Below are 25,029 nucleotides of genomic sequence, written 5' to 3' on the forward strand. Positions count from 1 at the left end.
ATTGCGTCTAAGACATTGTAACACTTCCCTAACCAGGGTGACGTGTTCATCCATGGTTTTAGAATAAATAAGAATGTCATCTAGATAAACCACCTTTATATAACAAGTCATGTAGTATCTCGTTAATGAGGTGCATGAAGACCCCCGGGGCCCCCTTCAATCCAAAAGGCATCACCAAAAATTCAAACATACCAAAGCAACTGGAAAAGGCTGTTAGAGGCTCGTCGCCTTCTCGGATTCTGATTCTGTAATAGGCTTCGACCAAGTCTAATTTGGTGAAAATGTGTCCCTCCTTTAACTGCCCCAAAAGATCTGAGATCAAAGGAATGGGCTAGGCATTGGTTTGGGTGACTGCATTGAGTTTTCGAAAGTCAATGCACAATCGCAAGTCACTGGTCTTGCGCATGAAGAAAGCAGGGGGTGAATTCGGGGCGGTAGAGGGTCGGATAAAACCTCAAGCCAGATTCTTGTCTAAGAAGTCACGAAGCACTGTTCTTTCAGAAGCGCTCATGGGATAAATCCTGCTTTGGGGCAGTTTCCCCTCCCCCACCACCTCAATAGCACAGTCTGTTCTGCAGTGGGGGGGGGGGTAGCACATCACACTCTTGTACATTAAAGACATCCGGAAAGTCCTGGTATTCAGCAGGTAGTTGGGATGACCCAGGGCATCTGAAGCCAAGGCAGGGGTTGTCAGGAGTACAGTTTTAACAGCCACCTCGTACCGATGCCGTTCGCAACTTGGGCTGGAAAATGATAAAGTCTTGGCCTCCCAGTCAATGGAGGGGCTGTGTCCCCTCAGCCAATTAATTCCCAATACCACAGCATATCGTATATTGGGAGCTATATTGAAGTCGATCTGCTTCCAATGGTGGCCTATGCCCATCGCCACACCCCAAGTGCGACGGTCAACTGGCCCACCTTTAAAGTCACTGCCATCCATCTGGGCGAAATGAACAGGGGTTGGTAGAGGTACTGATTTTACCTTGAGTGCCTTGAAAGTGGCTTCATTGATCAAAGAGTGGGCACATCCAGAGTCTATAAGAGCTTTAACTTGTACCTGGGGTCCCTTTCTATAATGTTGTAATACCACATCTACATATACAGTCTCTCCCACTTCACTCACCATTACAGGAGCCTTGGGTTTGGCAGAAACATCTGCGGAGGTCTGCGGGGCTGCTCCACTCACCGCAGACCCAGTCCGTTTTTTGACAGATTCAGGGGAGATTCTTAGTTCAGGGCAGAATCCCAGTGGCGGTCCTCATCCGACGATGCAGAACCATCCCCCAAGTCTCTGACTGAAGAGGACCCTTGACGGAGTTGTAGTAGGGCAGCCTTGGCCTTCTCCCCTTGGAACGGGTCTTCAAACCGTCATCTTAACTCTCGCATAAACTCGTTGAGAGAGCGAATGGATCGGGCCCGGGTGTCGAACTAGAGGACCATCCAATCCGCGGCCTTTCCCACCAAAAGTGAGGAAATGAACCGTACTCTGCTATTTTCCGTGGGAAAGTTGTGCCCCTGTTCCTTCATATAGCTGTCCACTTGGTGTAGAAAACAGGGCAACGTATCCATGGAGCCGTCATAAGTTACTCGTAGACGGGGCTGGTTCCACTGCACAATCGGGGCCGCCGGAGGTGGTGCCGGTGGTTGTCCAGGGAGTGGTTGGGCCTGTGGCGCCAGGGGTGGCTGGGCTGGTAGCGCTGGTGGCACTTGCGACGGCTGCGCCGGAGGTGCTTGCGGTAGTTGCGCCGGAGTTGTCTGAGTTCGTTGTAGACGGTCATATTCACGCATCAGTAAGTCCATTTGATCCTGCATACAGGCCATACGTTCCGTCAAGTCCCGGTTTTGAAACCGTAGAATATGGATCTCCTCCTCGGATCCCCCAGTACGTCGGGCTTGGCTGGCTCAGATGTTGGTATTCCAGTCGCGTTCCTCTGCATAAAGGTCCTCCTCATCTGAGTATTCCAGCACGTTGGGGGCGAAGGCTAGTCACTGCCTTCGCGCCACCTCTCGAGGCAGGCCACAATCCGGGGAAAACGACCATTCCAGTCTCCTGCCCACCTTTGGTCGCACATCGGCTTTTGCCGTTGTCCGCGCCCGAGCAGCAGCCGCGTCGGCCAACAGTTCCTCCGCCCGCTTCTGGTCAGTGAGAGCCTGATCCTTTTCGAGTTGGACGGCAGCAGCCGCTGTCACGATCGGTAAGGCCTCTTGCTGCAAGAGCAGCTCGATTTCCTTAGGTTGGCCCAACAGCGGTTGGACCCGAGGAGCCAGATCTGCCGAGGCCGAGCCGAACTCGGAGGTCAGCAGTTTCTTGACATTGGCCGCCATCGCCGTCGCCGGTGGCAAGTCCAGAAGAACCATGACCGTCCAGGCTGCCACGTTCTGTGCCTCCCGTTGGCACAGGGTGGGATCTGGAATGGATTGCGGGACAGTTCCCCCCAAAGCTTCCGCCATGGTCAAACAATCGCCTGATTCCTGGATAGGGGCCACTGGTGCCGGTTGTGTCTTGCGGAGCGTCAGTTCTGCCAACAAACAAGTCAATGTCGCCAAGTCCTCTTCCGCCAGCCGGACCTCTTCCAGCAGCACGTCCAGTTGCAGGAGGTCATCCTGGGCACGTTGATCAGCATCCAGAGTCTCCCAGGGGACCACCGCAGCCAGGCGCCGCCACTGGTCACCTACAAACCTAATTAGCCGGGAGGCTTCTGTGACCATTCACAGTGTTTCTTCCAAAACGTCCTGCAACAAATCGGAATCCTCGCCTTGTACCTCAAGCTAGGGAGACGAGTGTCCAGGCAAACCCTCCAGGGCTCCAGCCACGATCTAAGCACTCGGGGAGCATGACCTCTGCTCCGCCCGAGGTCCCGGAGATCCCCTTAGGGCTCCAGCCAGAGACAGTCCACTCGTGGAGCCCGTCCTATGCTCCAACCTGAGTTCCCAGCGATCCCTCCAGGGCTCCAGCCAGGGAGTAAAATCCAGTTAAAAATGGTAAGGGTGATTAGTGCCAAAATGTAAGCACTTGTCCCGTGATAATCCCATAAACAACATCCATAGACAAGTAGTCCAAAAGAGAGTTGATTTATTGGAAAATCCACAGGTTTACAGCAGCTAAGAATCAAGTTGGCACTAATGGGAACTAAAAGCATGGTGCTGGGTATATATGAAAGAGCACAGAACAACTCAGGATGCCAAGGTAACCCCCCTCCCACCGAGGTAAGATTCCCACAAAGTTCAGAGTCAAAATACTTAGTTGGCAGTTGGCAGTTGTTAGAGCTGACCTTGGCCAGCACCTGGAGAAAGCACAACATCCTCTGTCAGACCATGCCTGGCATTCTCTGCACACAGCCCAGGCTAGGCCTGACAGTATCCTGAATAAAAGCTGCCTTTGTTTGACTGATCTTTGATCTGTGGATAACAGCTTCATATACCACAGATTCCTCCTTCTGGCAAAACAAATAGAAAGCAACTTGGGGAGGGGCCGAGAGCCAGCATGGACTGGTATAGTGGTTAAGTGTGGCGGAGGTTAATCTGGTGAACTGGGTTTGATTCCCTGCTCCTCCACATGAAGACTGCTGAGTGGCCTTGGGCAAGTTAGAGCTCTCTTAGAGCTCTCTTAGCCCCACCTACCTCACAAGGTGTCTGTTGTGGGGAGGGGAAGGAAAGGCAATTGCACGACACTTCGAAACTCCTTAAAGGTAGAGAAAAACCAGGGTATAAAAATCAACTCTTCTTCCACTTCTCTGTGAGGCAGGAGCTTCGGAAACCAACATTGTTGTTTCCAACTGGGCATCTTGAGGACATTATGACCCAAAAGCACCGAAAGAGAATCACCGTTCTGTGACTGAAGCTCTTCCATCCTTGACTTTTAGAAGGTGGAATGTCCAGCACTGAAACCTATTCCCAGTACAGGAAACCTTTCTAACAGGTACGTTCTATGATACAGAGTGAATGTGTTTACAGCATAAGATGGAGAGGGACACCCCAACATGTGTGGCTTTCTCTCTGATAGTTATTTACTTGCAATAGAGCTGTAATACGAATGTAGAACGCAGGGCTGCGACACAGGTTTTCCTCTTTCTTCCATTTCTAACAGCTAGAGCTGTTCCTCAGTGGAACAGGCTTCCTCGGAAGGTGGTGAGCTCTTCTTCCCTGGAGGTTTTTAAGAAGAGGCTAGATGGCCATTTGTCAGCAATGCTGATTCTATGACCTTAGGCAGATCATAAGAGTGAGGGCACCTGGACCATCTTCTGGGCATGGAGTAGGGGTCATTGGGGGTGTGGGGGGGAGGTTGTTTGGAATTTCTTGAATTGTGCAGGGAGTTGGACTAGATGACCCTGGTGATCCCTTCCAACTCTATGAATCTATGATTCTATGACCTGCACAATGCAGCAGATGAAAGCTTTCAGAATATCTGCTGTTGTGTGGTAAAAGAGCCAGATGGATCTCTAGCCTCAGTACGTTGACAAGCAAAGTTGGTCTGCCTTATTTGAACCCGAAGACATAGTAGGAACACACAAAGCTGCCTTAAACTGAATCAGACCCTCAGTCCACCAAGGACAGTATTGTCTACTCAGACTGGCAGCTGCTCTCTAGAGTCTCAGACAGAGGTCTTTCACATCACATACTACCTGATCTTTTTATCTGGAGATTCCAGGGATTGAACCTGGGACCTTCTGCATGCCACACTCATGCCTTATCACTGAACCACAGCCCCTCCCCATATAAGGGCAGAAACACATCCCAAAGCAACGGTGACCAAAAGGATTTGAGCTGGCTGTGAAGCAAGATCAGGGAACACTGGAGAGCTATTTGTTAATACCTGAGCTCGTTCATTGATTAAAAACTCTGCCAGAGATCTTTCTTTGGGTGTCTCTAGCTGCCTTCAGAAGGTTGGTAAGTGGTGATTGTAGAAAGGGCCTTCTTGGTGGGAGCACCCAATGGTGAAACACTCTCCCCTCCCCATGCACTCGAAGATTATGCTGGTGCTACCACTAGCATTTTTTATGCCTTGCTAAAGTCCACCCTGTTTCCTTATGCTATTATTTTCCTATTGGAGCTACTGCCTTTTGAAATAGATGGCTTTCTGACTGGTTTTCTCATTACTGGGTTGTTGTTGCTTTTTATATGGGACACGTACTGTTTTGATTGCATTCGAATTTCAGCTTCTTTGAATGTTTCAGAAACTGGAAAAGTGTGATTAAAAAGCCCCTTCAATATATAAAGACTCAGGCAAATACGCTAAAACAGAATCACCGTATCTATTCCTGACCCAAAGTTCAATGTTGCGATATTTAAAATGTGCACTTAAATTAAAACTGGGAAATGGCGGTCAGATTCTGTATGCCGTTCAGTGCCAAATGTTCCTACTCAAGAGTTCCAGGAAGATATCAAGCTCTGGGCTTGGACCCCCAGCAAAAGATAAAACCACCCTTTTAGTTGTGAGTTTTTTTCTGCTTGGCTATATGATAAGATGCATATCAAATTTGTACTAAATCAAGACATCAAAAGATTTGGTAAGGTGCAAACATCATGTGACATTTTGGAGCCTGAGATTTGAGGCTGAGCGCACGAGATTTCTGATGACCACTGTATCTCCTTTCCCAGGAGGGTCAGATCAGGATAAAGTAGCATTACTACTTGGCAGACAGGGATAAACGGAGCTCTCTTCAGGTTGCAAGGTTTGTTGCCGCCATCACGAAGATGATACATGTTGATAGAAGCACAATTTCGACCCTGGAGGTCCTTTCCAACTCTATGATTCCTTAATTGCTCTATCCTGGATTTATTAATTACCTATAGATCTGAATGGTGCATTATAATGGCTTTGGCTTGAGATGTTTTAAATGATTGCTATGCATTTTAATTTCCTTTATGAATTTTTTTTATTGTGATGGAGTCATGGTGGAATTGCTATGGCTGATTGGTTGATGCATTAATTGGTTGATGTGATTAAAGTGATGACATCAGGTATGCCACGTAGCTTAAGTAAATGCATGTGTATGCATACTGGGGAGGAGGGGGCTGTTGAGAGAAGAAGCAAGAAGAAACATTGCTTTAAAATGGATGAGCACAGAAGGACTATTTGTTCAAGAGGGGAAAGAAACCCAGTTAATAAAAAAAGGTAATCTCATCCTGAAGTGAAAAGAAACTAGGACAGTGTGTATTTTCCCCCAAATGCAAAATAAATAAGGAAGAGTAGCAGAAGCAAGAACACCGGGTAAAAACAAGCAAAGCCAGTATGAAGCAGGGCAGCTTCAGCCAAGAGATAAAATTAAGGTCTCTTTCATATGGGCTCTTTAACCCATTTAATGGGTTTTTTAAATAGGTTTCATACACCTTAAGGATAAAAAGCAACAAAGAAAAATAGTTTCAGAGGGCAGGCCATGTTGGTCTGCAGTAGGCCAGCTAGATTCAAGGTATCTGACCAGGGTTGCCAACCTCCAGGTACTAGCTGGAAATCTCCTGCTGTTACAACTGATCTCCAGCCAACAGAGATCAGTTCCCCTGGAGAAAATGGCCACTTTGGCAAGTGGAATCTATGGCATTGAGATCCGTCCCCTCCCCAAACCCTGTCCTCCTCAGGCTCAGCCCCTAAAATCCCTGGTATTTCCCAACCCAGAGCTGGCAACCCTATATCTGATGAAGGGAGCTTTAACTCTTGAAAGTTTCTACCCTGAAAATCTTGTTGGTCTGTATGGTGATCCTGGACTCCAATCTAACAAAGAAAAGAGCACTGGAGCAAAGGAGGCTTTGGAAATCCTGGATTAAAGCTTCATAAAACATGGGGGACAAAATTTTATCTATAAGGTGTGTGAAACCTTTGAAAAAATTGTTTGCCATCTTGCCAATGTTGGTTAAAGAGCCCTTATGAAAAGGAACTAACTTGGATGGAAATTCTCTTTTCCAAATATCTAATGCTATTTTTTTTTTAAAAGGCTCAAATTCTCTGTTTTCAAATTTCTATTCGGGTCCCTCCCCAGGGTCTACCCCCAAATCTCCAGGAGTTTCTCAATCTGAGTCTGGAATCCACTACCCCCACAACCAGTGGCCAGGGGGGATCTGGCAACCCGAAGGAGGAAGGAGAGCAAATGCGTTGCTTGAAAGAGCAGCAGAACTTTGTCTAGTGTTTTTTTTGGGGGGGGGGGACAATCTGGTGCCCAGGGATTTTGTCCCTGTCCTGGATCTCCTGGTCTCAGCAGCTCCGCAGATGTGCCTTGCCGATCATGTCCTTGAGGTTTTTCTAGCAAAAAGTCGCTGACTACCTTTTGCATCTCAAGTGCACAAGGCAATACATGATGTACGTTTTTCAAAACCTCTCTCAACATCCCAGGGTGCTGGGGTTATTTGTCACAGGCCTGGGAGCCCAGTCCTCAGGGACAGCTGTTGTCTCACACAAAGCCAATCGGAGCTGAACAAGCCACCCGGCTCCCTGGGCAGGGACCTTTTTTTGCTTCACAAAACTAGCATCTGTTTCTGGAGCTTAGCTAGGAGGGATTCCCCAAAGGTGTGTTTCTTGGAGAGCTGCCCTGGTTTTGTTCAAACAGCCTCAGACTATTGAGGTATCGAACTGCCTGTAGCTCGAGCTAAGAGTCCTTCTGCGACTGGTGAATGCTGGCAGTCTCTGTGTGTGTGTTAAGTGCCGTCAAGTCGCTTCCGACTCATGGTGATCCTATGAATGAAAGTCCTCCAAAATGTTCTATCTTTGACAGCCTTGCTCAAATCTTGCAAATTGAAGGCTGCGGCTTCCTTTATTGAGTCCATCCATCTCTTGTGGGTCTTCCTCTTTTCCTGCTGCCCTCAACTTTTCATAGCATGACTGTCTTTTCCAGTGACTCTTGTCGTCTCATGACTCTTGTCGTCTCATGACCAAAATAGTCATTTTAGCTTCTAGGGTCAGTTCAGGCTTGATTTGATCTATAACCCACTGATTTGTTTTTTGGCAGTCCACGGAATCCGTAACACTCTCTCCAACACCACATTTCAAAGGAATCTATTTTCTTCCTATCAGCTTTCTTCACTGTCCAGCTTTCACACCCATACATGGTAATAGGGAATACAATGGCATGAATTAATCTAGTCTTGGTGGCCAATGACACATCCTTACACTTCAAAATATTCTCTAGCTCCTTCATGGCTCCCCTTCCCAGTCTCAATCTCCTTCTGATTTCTTGGCTGCAGTCTCCCTTTTGGTTGATGGTGGAGCCAAGGAATAGAAAGTCTTGAACAATTTCAGTTTCCTCATTGTCAACCTTAAAGTTGTGTAATTCTCCTGTAGTCATTACTTTTGTTTTCTTGATGTTCAGCTGTAGTCCTGCTTTGGCACTTTCTCTTTTAACTTTCATCAGTAGTCGTTTCAAATCTTCACTATTTTCTGCCAATAATGTAGTGTCATCAGCATATCTCAAATTATTAATGTTCCTCCCTCCAATTTTCACTCCACCTTCATCTAAATCTAATCCATCTTTCCTAATTATATGTTCTGCATATAGATTGAAGAGATAGGGAGTTAAAATACATCCTTGTCTGACACCTTTGCCAATTGGAAACCATTCCGTTTCTCCAAATTCTGTTCTATCTGTGGCCTCTTGTCCAGAGTACAGGTTGCGCATTAAAATGATCAGATGTAGTGGTACACCCATTTCCTTTAAAACCAGCCATGGCTGGCTGGCAGTCTGGGGGTAAGTTTTTAGCAAGATGTATTTACAGGGTGGCATTTGTTTTGCAAAGTCCTTGTTTGAAGTAACTGCACTCGGAATTGTGTACACACAGCAAGGCTTTTCTGCCTCTCCTTCCTGCTGGAGCCCTTGTGCCATGGCTCAGTGGTAGAGCATCTGCTTGGCATGCAGAAGGCCCCAGGTTCAATCCCCGGCATCTCCAGTTAAAGGGACCAGGCAAGTAGGTGATGTGAAAGACCTCCGCCTGAGACCCTGGAGAGCCGCTGCCAGTCTGAGCAGACAATACTGACTTTGATGGACCACGGGTCTGATTCAGTATAAGGCAGCTTCATGTGTTCAAATAGAGTTGCTAACCTCCAAGTGGTGGCTGGAAATCTCCCAGAATTACAACTGGTCTCCAGACTACAGAGATCGGTTCCCCTGGAGAAAATGGCTGCTTTGGAAGGTGGATTGTATGGCATTATACCCTGCTGAGATAGGGTTGCCAGGTCCCTCTTCGCCACCGATGGGAGGTTTTGGGGGTGGAGCCTGAGGAGGGCAGGGTTTGGGGAGGGTAGGGACTTCAATGCCATAGAGTCCAATTGCCAAAGCGGCCATTTTCTCCAGGGGAACTGATCTCTTTCGGCTGGAGATCAGTTGTAATAGCAGGAGAACTCCAGCTAGTACCTGGAGGTTGGCAACCCTATGCTGAGAGCTCTCCTCTCTAAACCCTTCCCTCCCCAGGCTCCACCCCAAAGTCTCCAGATATTTCCCAACCCATAGATGGCAACCTTACAACAGCGGTCCAATGTGTTGGGGGATCTGACAGAATGGTGTGAGATGGGAGGCTGAGACTGTTAACTGCGTGGGAAGGAGGTGGCGACAGAAAAGGGGGTCCTCCACTTATGTGTGTGAAGCTCCTTAATGTCCATAAAGACAGAAGAAGAAGAAGAAGAAGAAGAAGAAGAAGAAGAAGAAGAAGAAGAAGAAGAAGAGTTGGTTTTTATATGCCGACTTTCTCTACCACTTAGGGGAAACGCAAACTGGCTTACAATCACCTTCCCTTCCCCTCCCCATAACACCCTGTGAGGTGGGTGGGGATGAGAGAACTGTGACTAGCCCCAGGTCACCCAGGTGGCTTCATGTGTAGGAGCAGGGAAACAAATCCAGTTCACCAGATTAGCCCCCACCACTCACATGGAGGAGTGGGGAATCAAACCCGGTTCTTCAGATCAAACTCCATCGCTCCAAACCACTGCTCTTAACCACTATACCACACTGGCACTACACAACACCAAGAACCATGGATGCAAAGAAAAAAATATTAAACTGTGGAGTTGAAAGGTGTTCAGCCTTCTGGACTAAATGATGGTTTTCTGTATAATTCATTACTCCTACTCTGCACTATGCAACATGTATCAGCAGAAAAATACATGATGCAGCAAAAAAAAATCTCTATTCATGTTCCCTGTTAATTAACTCTTCCCATATCTCTAAATATTTGTACATGGGGGGGTCAATATGAGAGGCCAGTCTGTGAAATTCTATACAAAGCTAAAATGCAAACTAGATCAGAATAGTGTTTGTTCACACTTGGCGGTATGACAGTGTCCTGGCTTTGCTATTCTGATTAATTTATTAACTGGCAATGTTTATATCCTGCCTTATCTCCTTAGACTCAAGGCAGTTAACAAACCGGCAACAAGTTTCATACACATTAAAACAACAGAGCATCAACAAAATAAAAACAATACACAACAATCTACTATCTGTGTGTGCATGCAAAGTGCTGTTAAGTCACAGCTGACTTTTGGCGACCCCCCCCCCCCCATAGGGTTTTCAAGGCAAGAGACGTTCAGAGGTGGTTTGCCATTGCCTTCCTCTGCACAGCAACCCTGGACTTCCTCAATGGTCTCCCATCCAAATGCTAACCATGGCTGACCCTGCTTAGCTTCTGAGATCTGATGAGATCTGGGGCCTGGGCTACCCAGAGCATAGTTTACTACAGTAGAAGAGAAATCCATAGCCTCAATTAAGACCCACATGAATCAAATTAAATTTGCTAATAAATCCTAGTTTGGCAAGTTCATAATGGCATCTGAAACTATTTTGCTGCCGATTGGTTATTTTGGGGCAATTAATTACTACCAGGAACAAGTTTCAGAGACACAACTAGATGTGGGGAGAATTTTTCCTTACCCTCCCCCTTTCTCTCGGTCCCTCGTGATTAGCTATCTCTCTGCCTGCTACTTACCAGGAGCAGAGTTCAGAGACTTTAACCTTGCACACAAGCCACTCCTAAACAGCACACACCAAACGTATAAAGTAAATCATGCAGCTTTTTTATTATACTTACAAGGAAATATAAAGCAAAGAGAGAAAGCAATAACTGAATATATATATGACAGCACACACACTGACAGACAAACAGTCAGAGATCTCTGAGGTCTTTCCAAGGAAGAGACAGAAATGGGTGTCTCTCTTAGAAGGACGGACTGGTCATCTTGAAAGCCTTTTTATAGGTTCAACTGTGTGAGAGAGGGTCTCTTTCATGGCTCTTTAATGTACTGTGTAAAAGTTTATTTCTTTATGTCCTCATATACTGTAGCCCTCAACAAACAACATGATGTGTGTTGAAATCAGTGGGCACAGATGTGGAGCAAGCACATGTGCGGGCCCCACCCTTGCCCACATATGATCACCAGCTCATAAAAATAGAGTCTACACATACAGGATGTGTTGCATGCAGCTCCTCTCTCCAAGATTGCTGATGCTGCTTTTGCAAAGCATGAGGAAGGAATCAACATGTGCATACTTCCAATGCTTGTAGTAAACTCCCTGCTCACAAGCCAGGGCCTGGGCCTGGCACATTCACACCCATTGTCCCTCTATACGTATGGATTTCAACATGCCCTGTAAATGTCTGCCCTGGAACGACCCACTGCCTATCAATGACAAAGCGGCTGCAGCCAACAAAGGTTCTGCCAGAATAATATCTGGTTAATCTTTGTAGAGCAACAAGACTCCTGCTTATTCTTACAAGCGCAAGTCTTGGTGGAATGCTTTTCAGCCATACAGTGCAAACCTCAGAAGGATTCCTCATGGGCAACTGTTTCATCTGACAGGATCCTCATTCTGCCCCCACCACTTTCCCAAAAAACAAACAAAATACAAAGTGTCTTGTGGAGGCATCTGCGACTGATCACTGTGTGTGTTTTGGTCCCTGCAGGTGGTTGTAATGGTGTCTTCAGTCACAGCAAACAGACAAAGGGCCTTTTTGGTGGTGGTGGTGGTGACCCTTACTGTGCTCAGCTACCTTCTGCACAGAACAGAGATAAAGGTAAGAGGGACTTTGGCTGTAGAGTGTCCCATGTGCTACATCCCATTTGGCATCTCTGCTGAAAACAGGTCTCCAGTAGCCGGAGATACAGGGGCAGCTGGCCCGGGGCTAAGTCTGCCTCGGGAGGTCACCCTTTCCCCTACTAATAGAATAATCCTCTTTGTAATTGCGTCATCAGTATTACAGAGGCAAGAACTTTTAGTCCAAATACTGCAGTTCTCAGAATGCTGATTTCAAAACTTTCAAACAGAATTCTTTTTGGTGTTAAAATTCCATGGAATTATAAAGAGATTCCTGACTGCTGTGCCCTAAAACATGCAGATGGGATCACTTCCTTGAATGGTCTTGGGTTATTGGTTACAGGCTAGTTCCATCCCGTGGTTTACATCTGCTCTCTGATTGTGTCCCACTGCATGCAAAAGACTTTCCAGTGGTGCATGGCCAGGGCCAGGCTAGCCCAGTCTCATCAGACTTGTACTTGGATTGGAGACCACCAAGGAAGTGCAGGGTTACTATGCAGAGGTAGGCGATGGCAAAGCCACCTCTGAGCATCTCTGGCCTTGCATGTTCTCAGAAGCCTTTTCATGTTTATTCATCCACTTCAGATACCAGGCCTGGCATTCCAAGCAGGTTCTCTGGTTCATATGAAGTCTTGTAGTCATAAATATCTAGGGACTGAAGATTAGTCATCTGTCAGTGGTGAGAATATACCCTTCAAGAAGCTGGCTCCATTTGATGGTCCTTGATCACAGTGAGTGGAAACAACAGATCCTTTTCTGTTTCCTATTGGCCAGAACTATAGAATCATAGAGTTGGAAGGGACCACCAGGGTCATCAAGTCCAAACCCCTGCACAATGAAGGAAATTCACAACTACCTCCCCCCCCCCACACCCCCAGTGACCAGAAGATGGCCAAGATGCCCTCCCTCTCATCATCTGCCTAAGGTCACAGAATCAGCATTGCTGACAGATGGCCATCTAACCTCTTCTTAAAAACCTCCATGGAAGGAGCACTTACCACCTCCCAAGGAAGCCTATCATGCGGAAAAGCCATGAGCCTTGCCAGGCCCTCTGGCATGTCCAATATGGCCCATGCATAGCACACTTCCCACTTCCCACACTGTTCAGGGCATGAGAATGATGCCCTCAGGGTAGCAAAAATAAAAAAGGCTTTCTTGGCAGCAGCCAAATAGTTTGGGAAGCCCAGTTCAAAGCCTCAAATGCAGCTAAGAATGGACGGCTCCTGCTAAAACCAGTTTGCATGCTGAGCAATAACTCCTTCCAGGCTGTTCCAGATGGCGGCTATTTCAGACTGTCTGCAGTAGAACAGCTAGATTTGAGTCCAGTAGGAAAGCTCTGGTATTTGACGAAGGGAGATTTGACTCTCGGAAGCTCATACCCCCAAAATCTTATTGGTCTCTAAGGTGCTACTGGACTCTTATTTAGCTGTCTTACCAGGCTGAAATCTTGGGGTATCTGCCTGGTGGAGTGTAGGCAGGGAAGATTACCAGACTGGATTTGAGGGGTACAGATCGTAACTTCTGTTTCTAATGATTTTTTCTTGTTACATCTTCAAAGATTACAATCTTTGGAAACCACCTGGAATTTTGCAGAAAACAGTCAGGAGAAAATGCTGATGACTTTGGCCATACATTAGCTGAAAACAGAATTTGTCAGGGGGACGAAAGTGCCCTATGTATGGCCAGGGTGCAGCAGAGAAGAAAGCAGCAAGCAGTGGAAGCGATCCTCAAGAACCTGGACCAGCAGATGCCCAGTGTCACGTTCAGGGATGTGAAAACCACCACAAGTGCCAAGAACAGCAAGGCCACCCTACTTAGCCGCAAGGGCTCTTACTGCCTTGGAGACCACTTGATGGTTCGACTGGATGTGTACGATCATTTGGGGAAGAGGAAGGAGTACGGAGGGGACTTCCTCAGAGCCAGGGTCTATTCATCCGGTCTTAAAGCTGGAGTTTCTGGACATGTAGAAGACTACCGGAATGGGACATACTTGGTGAATTTCACCCTATTTTGGGAGGGGGACATCAGAGTTTCCATCTTGCTCATCCACCCCAGTGAAGGAGTTTCTGCCATGTGGGCAGCCAGAAAGAAGGGGTATGAAAAAATAGCCTTCACTGGCAAATTTCTCAATGGAACCTCAGACGTCTTCACTGAATGTGGCTTCAACCTAACTACCAAGGCTGAGCTGTGTGAGTATCTCGATGAGAGAGACCAAGAGGCTTTCTACTGCGTTAAACCGAAGCATGTGCCATGCGAAGCTTTCACCTACCTGAAGTCCAACAACAAACCAGTGTCCTACCTCACGGCCTTGGAAAAGAGTCTTTTCAACAGGTATTCACAGCTCTGTAATTAGGGTTGCCAACTCTGAGTTGGGAACTTCCTGGAGATTTGGGGGCAGAGTAGCGTTGCCAAACTCCAGGTACTAGCTGGAGATCTCCTGCTATTACGACTGATCTCCAGCCAATACAGATCAGTTCACCTGGAGAAAATGGCTGCTTTGGCATTTGGACTCTATGGCATTGAAGTCTCTCCCCTCCCCAAACCCCGCTCTCCTCAGGCTCCATCCCTAAAACCTCCCGCCGGTGGTGAAGAGGGACCTGGCAACCCTACAGCAAAGCCTGGGGAGGTCAAAGTTTGGGGATGAGAGTGCAAAGACCTCGGTGGGGTATAGTTTCACAGAGTCCACCCTCCAAAGCAGCCACCCTTTTCCAAGGGAACTGATCTCTGTTGTCTGGACCACAGCTGACCCGAGAAGCTGGAAGGAATGTTTTTCAAAGGCTAATAGTCACACTACCCTCCCCCCGCACTTCTGTACCATCAGTCCTTTCAGTCTTTGTATTCACTAATTTAGCTTGGAAATTAAAAAAATGTTTTGGAACTAGGGTTGCCAACCTCCAGGTACTAGCTGGAGATCTCCTGCTATTACAACTGATATCCTGCTGATAGAGATCAGTTCACCTATAGAAAATGGCCGCTTTGGCAATTGAAGTCCCTCCCCTCTCCAAACCCCGCTTTCCTCAGGCCCCACCCCCAAAACCTCCCTTCGGAGGCAAAGAGGGACCTGGCAACCCTATTTGGAACATGTGAAGCTGCAATCCATGTACAGTGTGCTCTTGATTTCCCCCCTAAATACGTGCATTGAGTAATTCACATGTTAAATTCAATGCACGTACAGCTGAACTTGTGATACAAACCCCCATTCATCCAGGTAGTGGTCCACAGTTTCAATTACAAAGTGAACATGCGTTGACTCTTTCTTACAAACAGATGTACGCACTTACGGGCAGGATGCACATGTGCTTACAATAACATGTGTACAGGGCTACTGAGTCAGACCACTGTCTATCAAGATCATCATTGTCTCCTCTCAGGCAGGTGACTTTCCCATCACCTCCTACCAGATCCTTTTAACTTGAAAGTTTGGGGATGAAACCTGAGACCTTCTGCATGCAAAGCAGATACTCCACTAATGAACCTCAGTCCCCCAGGAACTGTTATGGACATAAAATTCTGGGATTGCTTCAGAAAACTTCTCAACAGCTCCTTTGCAACAGAGCTGAACCACAGTTCAGAGGTGTGCAGCAGCTAGGGTTGCTCTGTTCACTCATTGCAACCACCATGTTCACTCATTGCAACTGCATGGAGGCCTCCAGGGCCTGCCCCACTGCAACCACCTTCAGCACAAAGCTGAATTCAAAACAACGTTCTTCCTTCTCGCCATCACCACTATTACAGAAGGAAGGGGGACAGTATCTTTCCTTGCTGGAAACCTTCTTTAGACCACGGATTCCCTGGAAAGTACCCTGGTAACCAGCTGCCACCACTCAGGGAACTTCTGAAAACATCTAGACGAAGAAAACATCTCGACCCTCTGAGATGGTATCCTTCTAGAGCAGTGCAAGACCAATAACAAAGTAACTGGGTAGAAACCCTAAAAAATATGTTATAACAAACTGTGTGGCGTTCGTGCCATCTAGCTTGTAGGGAAGAGTTTAACAGTGCAATCCTATGCTGAGTTTCTCCAGTCTAAGCCCATTGTAACTCTTCTTAGGATTGTACTGTAAGAGAACTGTCCCAGAGAAGTAAACTGTACTAAGCGAAGCCAAAAAAAAGTCTTTATAAAAAGGTTTATTACAAAACAAAGAGACAGAGAGAAAGGAAATTCAAAAGGGGGCAGGAAAGGGACAAAACAGAATACAGGAGAAACCACACCAGAACACAACACACTGACTGCCAAATAAAAAGTAATACAGTTGATCTAGTTCAGCTAAGTACACATTACCTGGCTTGTAGCAGGTTCCTCAGAGATTGAGCAGAGTTCTTTGCAGTAACAAGACGTTGGAGGAGCCCTGAGCCTAGATTGAAGGCTGAAGACAAGGGAAAGTCCCAAATGTCTAGATATTTATGGCATTGGACCTAAGCCAGGCTCCTCTCTAATAGCGGCAAGCTGATTTAGCCAGTGCCAGGCAAAGCTCCATCTCTGATGCCAGAACCTACTATTACCAATTAGAAACGTACAGAAAATAGTCCCACCCTCATCAAGCATCTGGTAATGGCCCTGAACTGCCATGACAAATAGGTGTCATGGCCAAAACTGGATTGTCCTTTGTCCAAAAAGGGTTAACTCTGTCAGGATGGTCCAATGTGGAATGGAAATGAATGGATCATTCTAAAGTAGAATCATAGAATCATAGAGTTGGAAGGGACCATTTTTCTGCACAATGCAGAAAATGCACAACTACCTCCCACCTACACCCATGACTCCATGCCCAGAAGATGCCCTCCCTCTCATGATCTGCCTAAGGTAATAGAATCAGCACTGCTGACAGACAACCATCTAGCCTCTGCTTAAACCCCAGGGGTCCAAGGTCCCAGATACTCTGGGTGGCATGAACCATAGTAAAGTTGTAGGGCTCCTATTAGAACCACCACCCGCGATCAAAGAAGAGGTGCAGCATGACATTCTTGAACCCAAGCACAATCTCCATTTCAGCAACCCTACGGGGCATCAGAAACCGATCCAGCAGGGCTCGCAATCTGCCACATCCAAATGGTGATCAGTGCATCCGATTGGGTTGCAGCCAAGAGATCACAACAGATTATCTCTTGGAAGCCAGGCTTGGGTGATTAGCTGTTGCCTCAGCACCTGACATCAAGAGCTTTGGCACCAGCAACCGCAGCACCCTTTAGTAACCTGGACCGAAGCCTGGCTGGCTGTCTCTCTTCGCATGCCATCAGGATACATTCATGCCTCCTGCATCAGAGGATTAGCTGTGAGACGTGAAGGCAAAGTGGCAAAAGATTAGGCCGCCTGCCTGTTTGTTGTAGCTTATAGGTGCAGGTACATCTGCTCATGGAGAAGGGATGGAGGGACGTCTCCCATTCAATATTCCACTCTGCATCTGCCCTGTTCTCCCAGCATCATCTCCACAACAACTTTCTGTTCAAATTCCAGACCTAATGATCCATAGACAATTTGTCGTGGGTGGGGAGGAGGCGGCTTGTCCTAGCAGGAGCAGGAAAGGACAAACATCACTGCAGAGATTTCGAAATGCCGAATTCATGTAACCAAAAGCAAAATGGAAGATTTGCCAGCCATATTGAGAGCTTCGAGTGGTTGCTTATGAATTCTCCAGTTTTGTGCCTTGATTTCAGGGGTGTGAGCATGTCTCCGCTTATGCCAACAGAATGGCAAACAAGGCAGTGACTTTCAGTCATTAGGAATGGCCAGGGTTGTGTTTTAAGACAGTCTTATAGGCAGGCGTTCCTGCAACTGGCCAAAAGTCAAAATGAAATTTTGCAAAACTGGGACCATTTTTTTTCCTTTGAAACTGAAAAGATTTGAACCTCTTGAAATTTTCAACATTGATGTTTAAAATTAGATTGTGAGACAGTTTCATTGTCTGTTCAAGTACATTTTCAGATAATTTTCAGTTGCTAGATGCCAGATTTCTTTTGCACCCTCTTATAAAGTTGTTAGCGTGGATCTCCATCTGGAAGCTATCTCCCAAGCATCCTGCATTTCCTCAATTGCACCCCAAAAAGACTCAGGGATGCTGTAGCTGCACACAGTAAATTCCTTGTCTCCAACAGCTGGGCTTTGGTATTTGGTAACTATCCTAGACCAGGTCCATGCACCTGCTGAAGGGGTGTTTGGTGGGTCCAGCTGTTTGAGGAAGAGAAGAGAAAATTCAGCCCCCTTCCCTTGTTCCTTCAATAGATGATTAGAGGGGCTCAGTGGTAGGGCATCTGCTTGGCATGCAGAAGGTCCCAAGTTCAATCCCCAGCAACTCCAGTTAACAGGACCAGGCAGTAAGTGATGTGAAAGACCTCTTCCTGAGACCTTGAAGAGCTGCTGCCAGTCTGAGTAGGCAATACTGACTTTGATGCACCAATGGTCTGATTCAGCATGTGTGGATTGAAATATATCTCTTCATATGTGTACTGTCAAATCATCTCTTTAGCATGCACACATTCCATTTCTTCCATGTTCATGCACAGCCCAGGGCAAAATAAATGAACGGAACAACATATTTGCAAACAGAATTCACTGTGAGCATTGGGTTTCCAAAATTAGTTTTAACAGCAACCCCCCCTCACACACACACACACACACAGAAGTTCAGCTCATTTGATATCTCTTGCACTGCAAAGCAAGCATTGATTTTCAACCCTATGTGCACATTTACATTTTTTCTTCTTTTTTGAAAGGAACAACATAGGTGTTGAGATTCCACAGACTTTTGGGAACATTCATGTATCATCCTGCAACAGTAAGTTACCATTTTCCCCCTTCCATGAGTCCGTCCTGATGATAAATATGACTTCCCTCTTCCAAATATGTTTTTATCCCACCTTTCCTTCAAGGAGCTCTGGGTGAACAATATACTTCCTTCATTTTGTCTTCACAACAACCCTGTCAGGTGGGTGAGGCCAAGAGACAGTGAGTGGCCCAAGGTCATAGAATCATAGAGTGGGAAGGGACCACCAGGGTCATCCAGTCCAACCCCCTGCACAATGCTGGAAATTAACAGCTACCTCCCTCCCACACACACCCAGTGACCCCAACCCTCCCCCCACTATGCAAGATCCCACAATCAAAGCTCTCCAAACAGATGGCCATCTAGCCTCTACTTAGACCTCCAAAGATGGGGACTCCACCACCCTCTGAGGCAGCACATTCCACCATCGAACAGCCCTCACCGTCAGAAAGTTCTTCCTAATGTTTAGGTGGAATCGCTTTTCTATTAGTTTAATTAGGTCACCCAGTGAACTTCATGACTGAGCAGAGATTTGAACCCAGGTCTTCCCACTCTTTGTCTGACAAGTCTAACCCCTACAGCAAACTGGTTTGCATAGGTAACCATGCTTCTTAACTAGTGTGGGTGTCAATTTGTCTATTCCGCAGAATTATCTGACTCAAGTTCATTGAGCTCAGGGCATTGCTTAAGCTGGGAGTAGAAGCAGGCCCACCACCTCTTACTGTGTGTCCAAATTTCTGGCCAGAATGTTGGTTAGTTAATCAGTGGTGTTTAAGAGGGGGTTTCTGCAGCTCCAAAGGTGCAGAAAGATGAGTTGGACTAACCTTTCACGCCCATTTGAAACCTATGATTTCCCCCCCACACACACAATGCAGTAGAAAAGAGCCAGAGTCCAGTAGCACCTTAAAGACTAATAAAATTTCTGGCAGGGTATGAGCTTCCGTGAGCCACAGCTCACTTCTTCAGAAATTTTGTTAGTAGAGTTTACAATGCTTTTCTATGGAGGAGGAGGTGACCCGTTTGAGGGCCCATAAAATTGGACTCCCTGTCCCAAACTTTACCAAACTTTGGGGTTAATGCAAGGAAATCCCCTTGCAGCTACCCTGGAAATTTGGTAACTCTACCTCGAAAAATGCCCTCCCCAGAGCTCCTAAATTTTCTCATAGGAAAAAGCCTGCAGAAAGCCAAAGCCAAAAAAAGCCAAATACCCATTCAGCTTTTCCGGCGATAGGCTATCAGGCTTAGACTTGATTCCCAGTTTTAATGTTTAGCTGAAATTAAACCCAAAATAAGCCAAAAAGGCCTTTTTCAGTTTTATTTTCAGTTTGGGAAACCCGATAGGCACAGCCCTAGTGGGTTCTTGAGATCCTGCCATTACTAGCATTAATGTTTACACGGCCGGTACCAGTATTGCTGGGGAGCTACAAGCTGTTTTCTGGGGGCATTATTGCATGTTACTGGGTCAAAGCTGAACTGATGCTTCCTTTTGGTTGAAACATTCATGGCATCCAGGAGGTAGAAACTTTCTAGTGGTAATTTCCTGTACTTTCCTGTCTATGAAAATTCCTTTGTGAGAAACTCAAAAACTGGGGCTGAAGCATTCCTTCCAACCAAAGATGCAGGCCCTGATCCAAACAACTGTGCAAGTGCTCGAGTGAGATTTTCTTTGCTTTGTGTGTCTGTAACAGCAGCTCCCCAGTATGAAGGGCAACTGCCTTCACAGCAGGAGAATGAAGGCTATTCTGGATGGCGACAGTAAGTTTAATTTGTAGTTAAGCCAACTCTAAAGTCTTTGCCCAAGCCCTTGGCCCATTGGGAAGCTCTTGATGGTAGCCAGAATTCAAAAGATGCTGTAGAGATTCTAGAATAATGTAAACACAGCTAAAATAGAAGAGCTTGGAAGGAGAAGTAGAGTTGAAGGAGGGTGTCTCTAAATGCAGAAAAGACCAAGAGAGATTGAACAGTATATTTTTATTGGTTCTTGTAGGTTATGCGGGCTGTGTAACCGTGGTCTTGGTATTTTCTTTCCTGACATTTCGCCAGCAGCTGTGGCAGGCATCTTCAGAGGAGTAACACTGAAGGACAGTGTCTCTTCAGTGTTACTCCTCTGAAGATGCCTGCCACAGCTGCTGCCGAAACATCAGGAAAGAAAATACCAAGACCACGGTTACACAGCCCGGATAACCTACAAGAACCAATGAACTTTGACCGTGAAAGCCTTCGACAGTATATTTTTAATTTGTAAGATTCCTTATCCAAAACTGCTTCACCTTCTGCATGCCAGATAACTCATTTCTCCCCCACTCCCATCTCAAAGTCTAAAATTACACACATAAACACATGAAGCTGCTTTATACTGAATCAGACCATCAGTCCATCAAGGTCAGTATTGTCTCCTCAGACCAGCAGCAGATCTCCAGGGTCTCAGGTAGAGGTCTTACACATCAACTACTGCCTGCTCCTTCTAACTGGAGATGCCAGGGATTGAGCCTGGGACCTCCTGCATGCCAAGCAGAGGCTCCTCCATTGAGCCACAGCCCCTCCCTGGGGCATCATCCAAACCATCAGAGGGCCAATATGCTCAAATGTTGGAATTAGGCTTGGATTTTACCATGGCCTGAAGACTGAGGAGAGCAACAAAGGTGGTGAGGGGTCTGGAGACCAAGTCCTATGTAGAAAGGTTGAAGGACCTGGGTATGTTTAGCCTGAAGAGGAGAAGACTGAGAGGGGACACGCTTGGAGCATGAGGCTCCCCCCCTGTTCACCTGCAAACATTCCTCTCCTCCTCTTGTTTGTTAGGGAGCGAAACACGGACCCGGGAAAAATGCAGGACAGGGATGCAGTCACCCCTCCCCAGTGGCTACGTTTTGCAGAATGCTTGGAACTTGGACTTCTGCTCTCTGTCTGATTTTAGCACCTTGGACAAGATCCATGCTTGTCTGAAGAGGAAAATAATTTATCTCATGGGAGATTCGACGTTACGCCAGTGGATTTATTTCCTTAATGAGAAGGTGAAAAGTACGTTCTTCTGGGACCTTTCAGACTCACTCTAGAATATGATTATTGTTCTTCTTTGGCTTTTTGCTTCACAGTCTGCTCACAGAGTTCTTTCCCCCCACTCCATTTCATTGGCCAATCTTTTGCCTGTATGTGTACGCTTCCATTCTGCTCCATAGCTTGTAATAAAACAATACAGTAAATTCTTGATATAGTAAGGTCAATAATAAGAGCCCTTCCAGGCAACGATAAGAATCTGCTACTCTTTAAGCATATCTAAAGCCTACCCAGTTGAACCTGTTTCCACAATGGCCAACCAGTTGCCCTCAGAAGGCCCACAAGCAGACAATGAAGGCAATCTCTCTTTCCCATTTGTCAGATCTCAGGAAAGTGTACATAGTGAGAACGGCTAGCCTCACTCACAATAATGGGCATAAATTACGGGTGGAAAGGTACTGGCTGGACATTAGGAACTTTTTTTTTTTTACAGTAAGAGTAGTTCAGCAGTAGTTCAGGGATTGGCTGCCAAGGAGGTGGTGAGCTCTCCCCCCACTCCACTGACAATCTTCAAGCAACAGCTGGACAAACACTCGTCAGGGATGGCTCTAGGCTGATCCTGCATCGAGCAGGGGGTTGGACTAGACGGCCTCTATGGCCCCTTCCAACTCTATGATTCTATTCTGTGAGTCTATTCTAGGTCTCCAAATGAGTATCATGGCTGATTGAGCCAAACCTGGGTGACCCATTCTATCTTAGCATATCTTGTTTCAGACTCTCAACAGCACACATTTAGACATTGCAAAGGAATTCAAGGGCAGAACAAAAAGAGAGAGATGACGTCCACATCCATACATTTACCCTCAAGTGGGTTTGATTTGCAGGATGTGGAGCCTGCATTTCACATCTCTAGTGAAAGATGTGCTCAGTCCCTTGAACACATGAAGCTGCCTTAAACTAAATCAGATCCTTAGTTCAGTAACGTCAGGATTGTCTACTCTTGCAATCCCCAACGTGGTACCCATAGTTGCCATAAGTGCCCAATGACACTTTTCCTGGTGTCCAACAAGTGTTTTTAGAAAGTGGGGTGGGACCAGGTGGGGGTCCTGCCCAGCAGGGTGTCTGATTGGCCTTTGGAGATCTGACTGGCTGTGCAGATTAAAATAACATTTTGGTGGCATCCAGCGCAGTGCTGTTTTTATTCTCTCTTCCACTCTTCTTTCTTGGTATATTTTTAACAATCATGTCTCTTGTCCGCTGTTCTTGGGCTTATTCTTGTGTGTGTGTGTGTGTGTGTGTGTGTGTCTATCTGCCTCCCATGGTGGCCATTTTGTGGTTGAGCCCACCATTCTGTGTCAGAATTCCAAAGGAGCCAACTGGCTCCAAAAAGGTTGGGGACACCTGGTCAACTCTGACTGGTAGCCAGTGTCCAAAGTCTGTGGTAGAGATCTTTCACATCATCTACTACCTGCTTCTTGTAACTGGAGATGCTGGGGATTGAATCTGGGATCTTTTGTATGCCAACAGATGCTTATCACTGAGCCACAGCCTAACCTCCACTTGGCAGACAATCTGAATTTACTGTTGGCGCCAAGAGATGACCAAATCCTTGCTTTAAACATGACAGCCCAAAGAGTCAATCTTCCCCTTTCAAAGCTCTGCTAATTTATTTTTGCTAGCACTGAAGTTCTTGGACTGCCACGGGAGCGGGGTCTTCAGGACGCACCTGCTTATGGACCCAGAGAGGAATATTTTTGTCCAATGGAAAAAACACAGCCATCCCTTTGTGACACAGCAGTTCTACTCAATGAAAGATGATGATTACGTCCCCCGTGCAATCGACCGAGTGGCCGGGGGTGAAGACACAGTCATTGTCATTACCCTGGGCCAGCATTTCCGACCCTTTCCTATGCACATCTTTGTGAGGAGGTCGCTGAATGTTCGTGAAGCCATCCAGCGCTTACACCTGCGGAGCCCAGGCACAAAAGTCATCATCAAAGGGGAGAATATCCGGGAGATGTACATAGACCCAGAGAGACTGGCTGATGTCCACGGATACCCCCAGAACCTCGTCACAAGGGACATCTTTCGCGGACTGGACATTGGCTTCATTGACATGTGGGACATGACCATCGCCTATGGCACAAGTGACGTTCATCCACCTAATCACGTGGTCTGGAGCCAAATTGTTATGCTTTTAACATTTATTTGTTAGCTGTTTTTTACACCCCAAGGCACAAAAAGATTCAGGGCTCCGGTCCATGTTGCTCTCCCAATAAAGACCTCCATGAGCAGCAGGAAAACACGGAAGGGGAAGAGACGCTAATGGAAACAGTGATGAGGTTGGGGGGGGGGTTAAGTCTCGGTGCCCTCTAATACTTGATAGCTCAGGACAGAACTATTGGTTGAAGTCTGGGTATTCAACCTGCCCCATCCCTCAGTCCCAGGTTATGTTGAATAGAGACTCCAGCTGCAAGGAGCTGGCTGCATCTTGTCTGACTTTGTGTCAGACCTCAGCAGCACGTTGTGTTTCTTGTAAAAGGACTCCACTCCAGACGTTGCAGCGAGTTAGAAGTTTTATTGAGAAAGTCAGCGAGTTCAGCAAGCCATAAAAACTTAAAGCTAGAATACAGGCATGGGGAAAACTCGGTACATATATAGGGTAAATACAATGGGATTGATTAGGTTTGGGATACAAAGAAACATTAAGAAGTTAACTGCCAGTAACGACTTAAGACAACTCATACAGGAAATTAACGTGTGCATTAACTGGCTGATCTTCCCGAGCTCCCGACATTGATCCGCGGGACCTGGTATCAGATGAGCGATTACTCAGGCGGGTCTCCATTGAGGTGCAGATGTCGGGCGGGAGACCGAGTGCAAAACGGGGGGAAACGGAGTGCACAAAAACTCCATTCTGTCTGTGTGGGGAACCATCTTGTTTTTACCCAGGGCCGACAGAGAGCCTAGCTGACACTTTGGCATCTAACCAGGTTTGAACACGAGCCAGGTCCACCCTTCTCTATGTATGTATGTAAGTGCTGTCAAGTCATAATCAACTTCTAGCAACCCTAGCAAGGGGCTTTCAAGGCAAGCTAGTAGCAGAGGTGATTTGCTGGTACCTTCCTCAGCAGAGCCTTCTTTGGTGGTCTCCCATCCAAGGACCAACCCTGATTAGCTTCCGAGATCTGAGGCTATACCAGGCCACCTTTCCTCCCCGCCTTTGTCTAAAGATGCTCAGAAACCTACCCACTTGGGTCACTTCC

The 25,029-nt window shown here is 46.7% G+C and overlaps 1 protein-coding gene across 1 annotated transcript; it reads left to right on the forward strand.

Annotated features, from left to right (window-relative positions):
* Nucleotides 1–5,351: 5,351 nt before the first annotated feature.
* LOC130487344 (NXPE family member 1-like) lies at nucleotides 5,352–23,978 on the forward strand. Its single transcript, XM_056860836.1, has 5 exons — nucleotides 5,352–5,479; nucleotides 13,695–14,339; nucleotides 18,720–18,781; nucleotides 21,569–21,787; nucleotides 23,443–23,978. Exons 1-5 carry the CDS (start codon nucleotides 5,352–5,354, stop codon nucleotides 23,976–23,978), a joined length of 1,590 nt encoding a protein of 529 aa, XP_056716814.1.
* Nucleotides 23,979–25,029: the final 1,051 nt, after the last annotated feature.

Source organism: Euleptes europaea, chromosome 14 (assembly GCF_029931775.1).
Source record: "Euleptes europaea isolate rEulEur1 chromosome 14, rEulEur1.hap1, whole genome shotgun sequence".
NCBI classification, from domain to species: domain Eukaryota; kingdom Metazoa; phylum Chordata; class Lepidosauria; order Squamata; family Sphaerodactylidae; genus Euleptes; species Euleptes europaea.

Excerpts from the sequence above, each read along its gene's own strand:
- LOC130487344 (XM_056860836.1), top strand. The coding sequence starts at position 5,352 with ATGTTCCTACTCAAGAGTTCCAGGAAGATATCAAGCTCTGGGCTTGGA. Across the intron at positions 14,340-18,719 it reads GAAAAGAGTCTTTTCAACAG|GAACAACATAGGTGTTGAGA; the intron begins GTATTCACAGCT and ends CTTTTTTGAAAG. Across the intron at positions 21,788-23,442 it reads CCTTAATGAGAAGGTGAAAA|CACTGAAGTTCTTGGACTGC; the intron begins GTACGTTCTTCT and ends TATTTTTGCTAG.